The 12,275-nt window shown below is 53.8% G+C and overlaps 5 protein-coding genes across 5 annotated transcripts; 2 read left to right on the top strand and 3 right to left on the bottom strand.

Annotated features, from left to right (window-relative positions):
* Positions 1-71: 71 nt before the first annotated feature.
* BDQ94DRAFT_165757 (putative zinc metalloproteinase) lies at positions 72-1,118 on the top strand (the record flags this gene model as incomplete). The annotated part of the gene is made up of 1 exon (XM_026770392.1): positions 72-1,118. One exon carries the CDS (start codon positions 72-74, stop codon positions 1,116-1,118), a length of 1,047 nt encoding a protein of 348 aa, XP_026631667.1.
* kat1 (putative 3-ketoacyl-CoA ketothiolase (Kat1)) lies at positions 985-2,904 on the bottom strand. Its single transcript, XM_026775844.1, has 5 exons — positions 2,855-2,904; positions 2,627-2,711; positions 2,393-2,573; positions 1,754-2,330; positions 985-1,690 (listed from the first exon to the last, which is right to left on the bottom strand). The coding sequence occupies exons 2-5, from the start codon at positions 2,695-2,697 to the stop codon at positions 1,263-1,265; spliced, it is 1,257 nt and encodes a 418-aa protein (XP_026631666.1). The 5' UTR covers positions 2,698-2,711; positions 2,855-2,904; the 3' UTR covers positions 985-1,262.
* A 21-nt stretch (positions 2,905-2,925) lies between these two features.
* Positions 2,926-4,565, bottom strand: BDQ94DRAFT_134349 (uncharacterized protein). The gene is made up of 2 exons (XM_026764446.1): positions 4,473-4,565; positions 2,926-4,232 (listed from the first exon to the last, which is right to left on the bottom strand). Exons 1-2 carry the CDS (start codon positions 4,492-4,494, stop codon positions 3,286-3,288), a joined length of 969 nt encoding a protein of 322 aa, XP_026631665.1. The 5' UTR covers positions 4,495-4,565; the 3' UTR covers positions 2,926-3,285.
* Positions 4,566-4,733: 168 nt separating this feature from the next.
* BDQ94DRAFT_46372 (DASH complex subunit ASK1) lies at positions 4,734-6,506 on the top strand. Its single transcript, XM_026775843.1, has 4 exons — positions 4,734-4,901; positions 4,959-5,065; positions 5,125-6,028; positions 6,121-6,506. The coding sequence occupies exons 1-4, from the start codon at positions 4,811-4,813 to the stop codon at positions 6,255-6,257; spliced, it is 1,239 nt and encodes a 412-aa protein (XP_026631664.1). The 5' UTR covers positions 4,734-4,810; the 3' UTR covers positions 6,258-6,506.
* Positions 6,507-7,135: 629 nt separating this feature from the next.
* On the bottom strand, positions 7,136-10,845 carry BDQ94DRAFT_179665 (putative Rho GTPase activator Rga; the record flags this gene model as incomplete). Its single annotated transcript, XM_026773440.1, has 5 exons — positions 7,136-7,740; positions 7,793-7,888; positions 7,951-9,984; positions 10,054-10,702; positions 10,771-10,845. 5 exons carry the CDS (start codon positions 10,843-10,845, stop codon positions 7,241-7,243), a joined length of 3,354 nt encoding a protein of 1,117 aa, XP_026631663.1. The 3' UTR covers positions 7,136-7,240.
* Between the last annotated feature and the right edge of the window lie 1,430 nt (positions 10,846-12,275).

Genomic DNA, 12,275 nt, shown 5'->3' with positions numbered 1-12,275 from the left:
TATAATCCAACTTTCTCCCCCACAAAACCCCCCCATTTCACGCGCCACATTCACAGATACAACCCCCAACCATGACCGACACCGAATCCCCAACAGGGGCCACCCTAACCCTCCAAATCCACCACCGCAACGCCTCCCACTCCCTCACCCTCCCAACCACCAGCACCCTCACAGACCTAACAGAGCTAATCTCCTCGACACTCCAAATCCCCCCAACCCACCAAAAGCTCCTCATATCTCCCTCCCCCGGCATGCTCAAACATCCATTCCCACCAACGCCCCTCCAGGACCTCCTCCCCCTCACGTCCCCCAAATTCAAACTCACCCTGCTGGGCACACCCCCGCGCGACATCGAGTCCCTCAACACGCACGGCACAGAACTCAAAGCCCGCGCTGAAGCCCGCGATCGCGCACACCGTCTCTACGCCGCGAAACCCACCCCGTCCAGCACCTCCTCCAACATCAGCAAAATCCACACCCTCGCCAACAGCGCCAACGGCAGCGGCTCCTACACTTTCCACCGATGCGTTCCGCTCCCGCATCTCCCTAACCCTTCTAAATCATTGACGTTTCTTGAACGCCTCCGCGACGACCCCGGGATTAAATCCGCGATGCAGAAACATAAGTTCTCTGTGCCCCTGTTAACGGAGATGGATCCGGCTGAGCATACGACGAGCGAGTCGAGAACATTGGGTCTGAATCGGAATAAGGGCGAGGTGATTGAGTTAAGGCTGAGGACGGATGCGTATGATGGGTATAGGGATTATCGCACGATACGGAAGACGCTGTGTCATGAGCTGGCGCATTGTGTGTTTAGTGAACATGATCGTGATTTCTGGGATTTGACGTCCCAGATTGAGAAGGAGGTTGAGAGGGGGGATTGGACGAAGAGTGGGAGGACGGTGGGGGATCAGGAGTTTTATAATCCGGGGGATTGGGAGGGGGTTAGGGAGCATGGTTTGGTGGTTGATGAGAAGGGATGGACTGGGGGGCAGTTTGTGCTTGGGGGTGGGGGTGGTGGTGATGGGGGAGGAGAGAGTCGGAGGGAGGTTTTGGCGAAGGCGGCGGAGGAGAGGATGAAGAGGGCGAGAGAGAGAGAAGGGGAGGGCAAGTCGTGATATACCATGATGGATCTTGTTAGTTTTGGTTGAGTGGCTTGTGTATAGTTTCTGGATTCGCGTAGCATCATAGTATCCACTCCATTGCTGACACCAGCATTTAATGACATGAAATGATATGATATGATACCATACTATCTACTTTTACACCTGCTCATTCACAAACAAACCCGCCATACCCTGGCCCGTGCCAATGCACATACTTGTCACCAGGATCTTCTTCTTCGTCCGGCGCGCCTCACTGAGAATCGTGCAGATCTGGCGTGCGCCCGTTGCGCCCAGAGGGTGGCCAAGGGCAATGGCACCACCGCGCGGGTTCACCTTGGCGTGCTCCAGACCAAGGTTGTTAAGGCAGTAGACAGCCATGGAGGCGAAGGCCTCGTTAATCTCGTAGATGTCAATGTCGTCCTTGTTCAAGTTGAACTGGGACAGCAGCTTGGGGATCGCTGCCGTGGGACCAATACCCATGATCCGGGGCGGCACTCCCGCGACGGTGGCACCGCAGAACTTGGCCAGAATGGGCTGGTTCAGCTCAATAGCCTTGGAGCGGCGCATGAGAAGAACAGCGGCGGCTGTTCACACACAGACATAGTTAGCACAATCCTCATAACTCAACCATCATGAATATTACTTACCACCATCCGTAACCTGACTCGAGTTTCCTCCCGTGCTCCGATTACCGAACTGCGGGAAAGCAGGACGGATCTTGGCCAGCGACTCTGGCGTCGTACCATAGCGAATACCCTCATCCTTCGTCAACGTAACCTGCTTCAGCTCCCCAGTCTTCGGGTCCTTGACCTTTGTGGTAATGGGGACGATCTCGTCATCGAACCAGCCCGCCTTCTGAGCCTCCTCTGCCCGACGGAAAGATTCCGCAGCGTACTTGTCCTGCTGCTCGCGCGTGATGTTGAAGTCCGCACCAACATTCTCCGACGTCTGACCCATGGGCTGCATGCAGTCCGCCGCTTCCTGGTTGCGAAGGACCTCCTCGTTGAACGGACGCGGCAGCCGGTCGCCACCAGCAGACATCAACTCCGCACCGACAGCGATACCAACATCAATGGCTCCAAGCTGAATCTGATTCGCGATGTCCTGTACGGCCTTCAGACCAGACGAGCAGAAGCGGTTCACGGAGGATCCACCGGCAGTGTGAGGGATGCCGGCTGCGAGGGAGGCAGCGCGGACGAGGTAGGCTGCTTTGCCGTCGCCGACCTAGAATAATAGTATGAGGATTAGTAGCCCGGTATCCGTAAGGAGGACAAGTTGGTGCTCACATTTCCCAGGCACACATCCTCAACTAAAGCGGGATCCAGCTTAGATTTAGAGAGCACTTCCTTCAACAGTGCGTAGAGGATGTAATCCAGCTCTGTATCCTTGAATCCACCCTTAACGGCCTTTGCGAGGGGCGTGCGCAGCGCAAGGGTGATGACTACATCGTCTGGGTTCTTTTGAGTGCTGGTGGGTGCTGATTAGCGGTGTTTGTTTGTCGGAAACGGTCTGAAGCTTACATTGCGGCGAGTCCACTATTGCCTGTCGGCTTCAGGTGACTGAGAATAGAGTTTAGACGATCTGCTGCCATGATGTTTTGAGTAGCTGTTGTGAGATTCAGCGGTCAGTTTCTTAGAGGTGGATTGGTTGGGGGAGCTGATAGCATGAAAGAGATGAGTCTGTCGGGCGCAAATTGGTGTTGAAAGGACCGGTGCAGCTGTTCGACACATCGATGGGTATGTACGTACCTGTGATAATAGAGATATCGCTAAAAGATCAAGAGGGATAAGCAAGGAGCGGAGCAGAAGAGGGGAGAGGAGGATGATATAATGAAGGAGTAAATGCGGTGGTCCTCCAATCCAGCCGAACAGCCGAGGTTCTTTCCCCTCTGGGAGGGCCGATCAGCACTAACAGTACTTTGCCTCTCGGCCAATTTATGAGGAGTTGGAAGTACCTCCGATATGCTCCAACCTCGGCGACGATGATCACCGTTACAGTCTAAAACTTACTTTATCAAATCCACTGTGTTTCTAACGAAAAGCAATATATGTACAGCGTGACCATTGCCACATTGCGCCCGAATAAGCAAACCAATCCAAGCAAGCTTAACACCCTATCGCCTGCCCATGACCATACGTCCAGCAAAAGTTCCCTCAAAATTAGTCAACCAATTCCATGCCTACAAATGATGATGCTGCTCGTCGTTGCTGATAACGCTTCCAATCTCCGACCAGCTAGCCGGAGTAGCTGCACCGGACCGCTCAAAGTCGCTCAGAGTACCTTCCGACCCATCCAGCGCGGACTCATAGATTTGGCTGAAGCTACCGGCAGTAGACGGTGTAGATGGGCGCTCAACGTGATGACCCTCGGAGTGCAGGTCGGACAGGTCTGAAAATGGAGATCTCAGGTCCCGACCAGTACCATTGACGGCATGATCCTCCGGATGGGCATAGATAACCTGAGAATAATCTTCGGTGTGGCTAGACGCAGGTGTGTCGGGACGATGGTAGCTATCCGATCCTACGAAGTGTTCGCCCTCACTAAACTGGGAATGGAACGAGGTCGCAAGCCTTTCCGGTGCTTCCGACGTAGGAGTGAACTCAACAAGCGACGGGGTGTGAGAGCCAGGTGACGGGATCGCAACCTGTAGGCGACTCCCCACGTTGTTTGAGCCATCAGCTTCAGCCATAGGAGTTGACGTTCCAGTCTGCTTGCCACGTTGAACAGGCTGCGACGTTGTCACTTCTACTGCCGTCGAGTTCGCCATTGAATCATTCACTGGGGGCTCTGGACTATCCAGAAGTCGGCCACTTTCATCCACCAAAGCGTCAAAGCTGCTTGCTGGGGCTCCATCTCGAGCCTTGCGACGGGATTCGAGTACGCTGCGTCGCCGCTGAAGCTCTTCCACCGCTAACCGCCGTCGCTCCTCAGCCGCAGCGCCCACCTCTTCCGTCATTGAGATATCCTGCCTTAGAGCGGCTGCGTCTTGTGGATGGATCTCATCACCGAGATGGTGGAGCGCCAGGGCGATCTTTCGTCGTGAGCTATTGACCCATTGTCGGAACTGGGGCGATTCGTAAACCGCGATACCTGCAGCGACAAGCGCCGACACGGTGATAATAATGCCTGAGAGGTCAGTACCACCGCTTCCGAGCTGAAAGCACTTGCGTAGAATAGCTCTTTCACATGTGAAAAGAAAGCAACTACAATGAAATCATCTCACAGACGATGCCGATCGAGCCGGGCTCGAGCAGCTCATAGATCATGGTCATTTTCCTGATAAGCACACCGCCCGGGTAATACAACAAAAGCAGGGCTGTTTAAGCATTTAGGAAACAATGAAATGGCCCTATATAGCAAGCATACCTTTGGCAACCGGCGTAGGCATGGCGAAACACCCTCAGTCGCGTCCAAGACAGATCTGGGTGAAAAGCAGCAGGCAGCGGTAGTAAGTGAGTGTCGGCGTCACCTCCAGCCTTGATCAGGCGGAGATCCGGGTTCATTTTCCCCGCCGCCCGCCACATGTGACCCGCCTCTGCCCTTATCCGGCTGCCCTACCTTGCAACCCGATCCGGCATCCCGCGTTTCCCCTCCGCCCGATCAAAACATCAACATCAACATCAACAACTTTAGCAGTCACATTGCCTTTGCGCATCTGTGCAGTCATTAACGGCGTCCAATTTGCTACACACTAGACAGTCATCATGTCTCGCCCATCCTCCATGGCGCAGCGCCCCCTCACGCTTACAGAGGAGCTCGAGAAGCTCGAGCAGTCCATCACCCTGACCCTCCAAGGTAACAACATCACTTGATATAGCTCCTGCATACCCCTCTGACATTAGTCCTCACCAGAAATCGACCACAACTTTAGCCAAGCCCACCGCATCGTCACGACAAATATTCTCCCCTTGGTCGAGCAATACGCAGAGAGCTCCCGCGATGTCTGGGATGGCACAAAGGTACATCACCTTCCATACCCCCAACAACGACCCCTGCAGGCACTCTAACTCCCCACCAGTTCTGGAAACAATTCTTCGAAGCCAGTGCCAATGTCTCCCTCTCCGGCTACGAAGAGAAGCCCGACGGAGATACCACCGTCCAAGAACCGACGAACCTAACGGCCGAAGAAGATCAAACCGTTACCGAAACAGCCGGCGAAGACGACAGCCACCACCAACTCCACCGAGCCGACGACATCGAGCTCACTTCCCTCAGCCTCTCCTCCCACAGCACCCCTCGTGTCACCGGTCATGACAACCGCTACGCCGCCAATGACGATGACACCTCGTCCATCGCGCACCCAACCCCAGATACCCGCTTCCGCGACGATGACGACGACGAAAACGACCCCTACCTCCCGACCACCCCAGCCAAATACTCCTCCGCCAGAACCCATCACTACACCGACGACTACTCCCACAACCAATCCCATACTCCAATGTCATCATCACCCTTTATTCCTCCCGCTGAGGACCCAATCATGCACCAGATGGCCGACAAAACATACCGCGTGCAAGCCACCCCGCTCGGAAAGGGATACGGATACGAGTCCAGATCCAAGTTTACCGTTACACCCAAGACAACAAACAACAGCAAGAAGTACGCGTACGATGACTCTCCTATCTCCAGTCCGGAGCCGGAAGCCCCCAAATTGCATGCGGAGATCTTTTCGTCTCCTATGAAGGGCGTGGAAACGCCGAATACGGGCCGCAAGAGGAGACCCAGTGCGAATCAGCTGCGGATTACCCCGAAGCCCGGGATAAGTGTGCTGACTCCTGCACGCGGCGGCGGTGGTGGTGCGAGGCGATCGGCTTGGGACAGTGATGATGACTTTGATGACGGGGATGATGAGGATATGGGACCGAGTCCTCCTAAGACGATGCAGTTTCATATACCGCAGAGTCGGTTGATGAAGACGCCTGGTGAGTTAACACGTTCCCCCTGTTCCTATTTTCCTTACTTGGTTTGTACGTCCAAAAATGCAGTACATGCTAACCAATGTATGCTATAACAGCCAAGGAAGCATCAAAACGCATCGTGGAAGACCTGCTCTTCACCGCCGGAGCCAACGATAGAGCAGACGATCTACCCATCGAACAAAGTCCGAGTATCATCCAACGGGTGGAGCGACTGGAAGATGAGACATTCTAGATGGCCATTACCCAAAATAGAAGACAAGATTCATCCTTACTACCCATTGTATTTAATGACCGTAAGATAAACACGCTAGAACGTGACACAACTACACGATCGGATACACACACGATAAACAAAACACCCCTACAACTGATACAAGTAGACAAGACAAGCAACTAAAGCACAATCAATCACATACTACAACACCATAACTCGATCTATCTATCAAGCAAGCAAGCAGGAACAAACTAGCTAATCACACACACCCCTAACGACAAGACGCCAACGCTCACTCTCATTCTCATCGATAACTTCCAAATCCCCTAGAAAGCACACCACGATCCACAATGGCAAATGAGTTTATAGAGATAAGTATGAGGAGACAGGGAGTGATGAAGACTGAAGGACGACACCGGCCAGGTACTTACCCGACGGTGGTCCCCACACTCAGCAGACAGGAGGATACGAGAGACAGATCGACTGCTTCGGGCTTCAGGGAGAGCAATATCACATCACCATGGACTAAGAACTAGCTTCGAACCTGCGGGATAAATCAAGCAAGCAAGCGGGGAGAGGAAATGAGACAGATTACATGGAATAAACTTGAGGGGGCAACAGGATTGGGAAGAAAAGGAAAACTGAGACACATAAGGGTATCGACGGGAGGCAAGGCGCTGATCAGATATATCATTCGAGAATGACGGTAGCAGGGCTTTTGAAGGTATGATGAGGCATGATGAAATGGAAGGGGATGGGGGGAGGGAGAATGAAAAGACCAAGACACCCATGCCGCCGCGATATATGTACAACTGTCGAACTGACAGGGTTCGGGGTATTCTAACGAAGAAAGGAAAATGGGAATGGGGTGGATATCACTCCAATAGCCAAAAGCGGGAAGAGAGATTCGAGAAGCAAAAGAAAATGGAAATGTACCGTTCGCATCCTCGCGCCCTCTGGACCAGGCTGATGGTCCAATCAAAAACGAAACTGATGGCGTTCTAACCCTGCAAACCCATGAAGATTTCCTGACAGTTCTCAACCAAGAATTTCAAAACCTCATTCTTCTTCTGCACATCAGTCATTTCTCGTGCAAGACTCTCGGGCCGCATGATGGTTGGCGCAAACACCACGGCAATGTTCTGGCTGGTCATCAGGTTCTCCTTCTCGCGCTCGACCACGCGCTTCAAGTGGAACACGAGGAACTCGAGCACATCCTGGTGAACGCGCGGCAGCTCGCGCAGATTTTTCTGTAGGTGTTCGACCCGGGCGGGTTGAGAAGTGATCTCGCCCGAATCGATGATCTTCTCATAGACGTCGAACGTGATAAGCGGCATGGGCAGCTTGCGGAAGTACTGCTTCAACGCGGAGGTCACGGCATGGATATCGAGGTCAGGGTCGGAAATATCGTAATCCTGTGGAGAGCGCTCGAATCCTTCCCGAATAGTCTGAATTGCAGAGCTGGCGCCGGACTTCCGGTAGATACCTTCCATATCCATACCTAGGCAGACGGTTAGCATCCCAAGCGCACGACCGTAATTGGCACCACATACCTCGTAGTTCGACCTCCTGAATACAGCGAGTAATGATGGCAGGGATGATGCTCTTCTCCTGCTCCATGCGTTGTTCCAAATCTGTGCCAAAGAGTCCTGCTCAACCATATTAGTTATCTGCTTGCGTGCAACTGGAACGAAGGAAGCTAAATACTTACCTCCAGGAGCAGGAGTCTCAGCCAGGGCCGGGACGCTGTCGGTTTGCGGCATCCGTAGTCCTGTTTGTTTGCTCCGCTGGTTACCGAAGAAGCCAAAACCGGGGCGACTTGGGTCCTGCGTTTGGGAGCGCGGCAGACCCGGGTTACCCTCAGCTGGGGTCGCTTCGCTCGACATGAAGGCACCCTTGAGACCCTTGGTGACACCCTTGGCGACGTTCTGACCACCCTTCTTCCAGTTGAACTTGCGAGGCTGTCCCTTTCTGATGCTAACCACTTGGGGTCCGGGAACGATCGTGGCTGGCTCAGCCTCCTCTGAAATGTTTGTCGTCGCTACTGTAGGAACCAGATCGCTGTTGGCCGCCTTGAGAGCATCGATAGCAGAGAGAGACTTCTCCTTGCCATGAGAGTAGATACCAAGACCGTTAGCCCCACGGCCGTCCGTCGGGTTGGCCTTGTAGAGCTCCTGGATCTGATGCACCAGCTGGTTGTTCAGCTCCGCCAGTTGAGCGTTCTTGGAGGATAGCTGCTCGAATTCCTGGAAACTCTTGTCCTTCATACGGTTCAAGTTGGCCAATTCCTCCGCGGCATCGTTGCGTTTCTGCACCAGTTCTTCGATCTGTGGCGTAAAGGTATCCTTCAGCTTCTGTATCGATTCCACGAATTCCCGCAAGACATGGTTGGTCAGCTTTCCAAGGTCGAGTGATCCACCGTTGCCACGTTTCTCAGCCTCGAGGTGCTCGGTTAGCACGGTGAGTTCACGCATGGCAATCTCTTTCTGTGCATCCAATACCACCATGGTGGAGCGCTTCTCGTGAAGTTCAGTGTTAACCTGCTTGACATCGGCACTTGCATTCAGCATCGCCTCCATCTCGGCGATCTTCTGTTCCCGATCGGACACACGCTGCCGTTCCTTGCGCAGCTCATTACGCAGCCATGTCACTTCCTCAGGTCCTGCGTTGTCAGGAGAAATCAGAGACGGGCTCGCCAGGTCGGGTATCGCTGCAGATCCGTTAACAGGCGACTTCGGCCATTTGGCGTCCCTTGATAGGCGAGAACCTTTATCGCTGTAGCTGCGGCCATGGCGAACAGAGTTCGAAACGCGTCGTAGGAAAGACTCACTCGTCTGTGCATTGTTGCCATCGTCCGAGCCCATGATACGGGCCATATCTTCGTCCATGGTGAAGTCGCCGCCACCGCTGTACCGCAGCAACGAGGGAGAACCCGCACCGTCAGTTTGACGATAGGCCTCTACCTGCTGAAGAGTGCTAATAGAGTTGGGACGCGCGGGGGGCTTAGTCTGTTCGTTCAATTCACTGCGCGGGGTCCACGCGGAGTCGCCAGTCCGAGGTGTACTCCTGCTCACACCAGTCCTGTCGGTGGATCGCTCGCTCCACTGGTCACTGGGGGTAACAGAGGACGGCCGAGGAGACGTTCCGGGCTCCTTTCTCGATAGCTGATGCAGCCTGCTCTCCAGGGAATCAGCCCGTTTCGGATGCTGCACGCTCGTGGAGGACAAGAACGACTGTGCAGAGTCCACCGACCCTGTAGTTTCGTGCAACCGACGCAGCTCATGCGAAGGCCGAGTCGGAAGTGTGGTGGTATTGTCACTGGCTGTTCTCTGAAGCTCCGGAGCCAAGCCCTCTCTTTGAACGGTTGCCGATTTCGTACTTTCGGGGCTGGGTGTGGAGAAAGTGCTGGTCTCCTTACGACCCAGGTCAGACCTGGAACTGCGAGCGGAAGCCGATCTGGCGGTGTTTGTGCCGTTGACGAGGTCATCCTGACGCCAACGTGCCGTGTCAAGGTCACCGCGGTCCCGGCCCTTTTCCTGGTACGCAATATGCGGAGACGAGCTTTCCGACCCATGAGGCGATTTCCCGTACGTTGTGGCGGGTAACTGTCCGCGCGCGGACCGTTGTTCTTCGGAGGGGTCGAACGCAACAGGGATCAAGAATTCACCACCGCCATCTGCCTCTGGTTGAGGTATGACTGAGTGTCGGTTGCTTCGGTAGGTGCTCGAAGGGAGAATTAGGTTATCTAGAAACATTTCATGAGTTAGTCCCTGCACGCACACTACGACATCCAGGACACCACAGAGTATCCTACCTTGATTATCTGCAGCCGCACCGGTAGCAGAAGCGCTTCTGCCCCTTCCTGCGTCCAGCGCAGGCGCAGCTCCTCGCATCGTCGTATCGGGGGTTGCATCTGAATACGCATCGGCAGCTGGCTCGTCGGAGCCACGAGGCATCGGTTCGGGGTCCTCCGAGGGCAAGGAAGGGAGTGATTTGTCCAGTTTCATGTTCGCCGGCGTCTGCTTCCTCGACGGTGCGACATTCCGGTTCCTCTTTCTTCGACGCTGCATGAGGGATTCATGGCAGTCCATACAGAATATACCCTGCGAGGTTCGAGCATAGCGCAGATTCTCGATCTTCCTTTTGCAGTTCCGGCATCGAAAGCATTGTGCGCAGAAAGCCTGCTCGCCCGTCAAGATGGCAAGGTCTTCGATCTTGTTCCCACACGAACTGCAGCTGTACGTGCAGTTGCTGCAAATCAACGATCCATCTCCCAGGAGTAGCAGGTGTGCGTCGGAATCGAGAAGAGTACCGCAGGTGCTGCAGCAAAAACATTCAATGTGCCATCGATTGCCCGCTACACGGGAAGTCAAGAAAGGAGCGGTCAGCCACTTGTCAAAACAGGGGTCAAGAGGACTCAATGCAAACCTACCAAGTTCGAAAGCTTTGCCCTCTTCTAGAATCTGTTTGCGAAGAGTGCTAGGTTAGCATGCGATAAACATTGTTACCCCAGTCAGAGCCTCATGCATACCTCTCCACAGCCCTTGCAAGGATACGGGATATCATCCTGGTCCATCGGCGATTCTGGATACGCGGGAGACTCCATCCTGTACTCCTCGCTCTAGTAGCGACCGAGGCAAACAAGCTATGTACGGCGAGTTGATCAAGGAGGTCAACGATAATGTGAATCCGGGGATTCGCCCGCGATGCTAAAGTCAGGGTGCTTCGTTCAAGTCGTCAAGGGGTCTCAATGTCCCGTTACGCATGCGACGAAGTCGAAGTGAAGGCGTAAATGCCGGTCTCGTTCGATGAAAAGGAATATCGCTAGAATATCATACAGCGAGTGAAATGCGAAACGGGGGCTTGTCAGGACGGGGGGGTACAAGGGCTGTAGTGCCGGGAGGGATGGTGCGGGAGGGAGGACACGAGTCCGCGCGCAGAATGGAAATGCAATTAACTCCCACCACCAACAGAGAGCAACAGAATGATAGAATGACGAACGAGTCTAGTAGGTGTGATTAGATTAATAACAGGGTTAGTCGCAGATCGACCAGGGTCAACATGGTGGAGGAGGGGAAGGGGGGAGGGGAGAGAGGGGGGGACGTGGGAAAAGACAGGGAGAGCAAATAATAGTAGCAGCTGCTGGGAATTTGGTTGATGAGCAGCGCGAAAAAGGCCGCCGGACCAGACCAGCAGCAATGCCGACCAGGGGCAAAAAGACGGGGGGGCAGGGAGGCCTATCACTAACCAACTAACTGACCGCGGACGGAAAGCAATAAAACTATAATCACCAAGCACCACGTCAGACTAAAAGGAAAAGAAACAACGAAAATAAGAGAAGGAAGAATAAGAGCCAGTCAACGGGGCGGATAATCGAGCAGGGGAGGAGGAGGGCGGAAGTAGAGTAGAAGAGGTGAGTGAGAGATGAGATCGAGACGAAAGAGAGTTTGAGGCCGAAATGAAACACACCAAACGGGGAGCGTCGTTTCAGATAGACTCGCCGCGCGGAACCCCATCGTCCTATCCTATTCTTACTATCCTCCTCCCGCCATGATATTAGCGAGGATGATTGTGGTCAGAGCTCTATTGTCTGGAACAATAAGACTTTTCGAGGGAATTGAATCGTCCCATTCATTCCAAGTGAATCCACTCGTTTTATTCTGAATCGACTGCCTTAAAAGGAGACCTCCTTGGATGAGACACCCGCGATACGAGGCTCCCCGAATACGATACTGGCCACCTTCCCAATCTGGCAGGGCATGGGCTGTGTTTCCGCCGGTATCTATGGTATTGATGGTATGGCTGATACGGTACCGGTCAGTTGTCAGCGCCTCAGGCAGCCACTGACTCGGAAGTCTATCCCAAGCCAGCAAATACTTGTTGTAGGTGTAAATTAACGCTTCTATGTACACTATCCAATCACTTCCATAAACGCCTTTCAAACACAACAAAATCCCTGGTTTACCAAATACCCGGGTGAGATTGCGCCAATTCTTCAAACCAATCAATGATCTTACCAGATGCTACCTATTTGAG

This window comes from Aspergillus welwitschiae, assembly GCF_003344945.1.
Source record: "Aspergillus welwitschiae strain CBS 139.54b unplaced genomic scaffold BDQ94scaffold_2, whole genome shotgun sequence".
Classification (NCBI taxonomy): domain Eukaryota; kingdom Fungi; phylum Ascomycota; class Eurotiomycetes; order Eurotiales; family Aspergillaceae; genus Aspergillus; species Aspergillus welwitschiae.
This window is presented reverse-complemented; position numbering and strand designations above follow the sequence as displayed.

Bases quoted from the DNA above. Each gene is read 5' to 3' on its own strand.
- kat1 (XM_026775844.1), bottom strand. From the start codon at position 2,697: ATGGCAGCAGATCGTCTAAACTCTATTCTCAGTCACCTGAAGCCGACA. The intron at 2,574-2,626 runs GTAAGCTTCAGA...AGCACCCACCAG, and splicing joins AATAGTGGACTCGCCGCAAT to CACTCAAAAGAACCCAGACG. The intron at 2,331-2,392 runs GTGAGCACCAAC...CTATTATTCTAG, and splicing joins AGGATGTGTGCCTGGGAAAT to GTCGGCGACGGCAAAGCAGC.
- BDQ94DRAFT_134349 (XM_026764446.1), bottom strand. From the start codon at position 4,494: ATGCCTACGCCGGTTGCCAAAG. The intron at 4,233-4,472 runs GTATGCTTGCTA...CTGACCTCTCAG, and splicing joins GCCTACGCCGGTTGCCAAAG to GCATTATTATCACCGTGTCG.
- BDQ94DRAFT_46372 (XM_026775843.1), top strand. From the start codon at position 4,811: ATGTCTCGCCCATCCTCCATGGCGCAGCGCCCCCTCACGCTTACAGAG. The intron at 4,902-4,958 runs GTAACAACATCA...AGTCCTCACCAG, and splicing joins CATCACCCTGACCCTCCAAG to AAATCGACCACAACTTTAGC. The intron at 6,029-6,120 runs GTGAGTTAACAC...ATGCTATAACAG, and splicing joins TCGGTTGATGAAGACGCCTG to CCAAGGAAGCATCAAAACGC.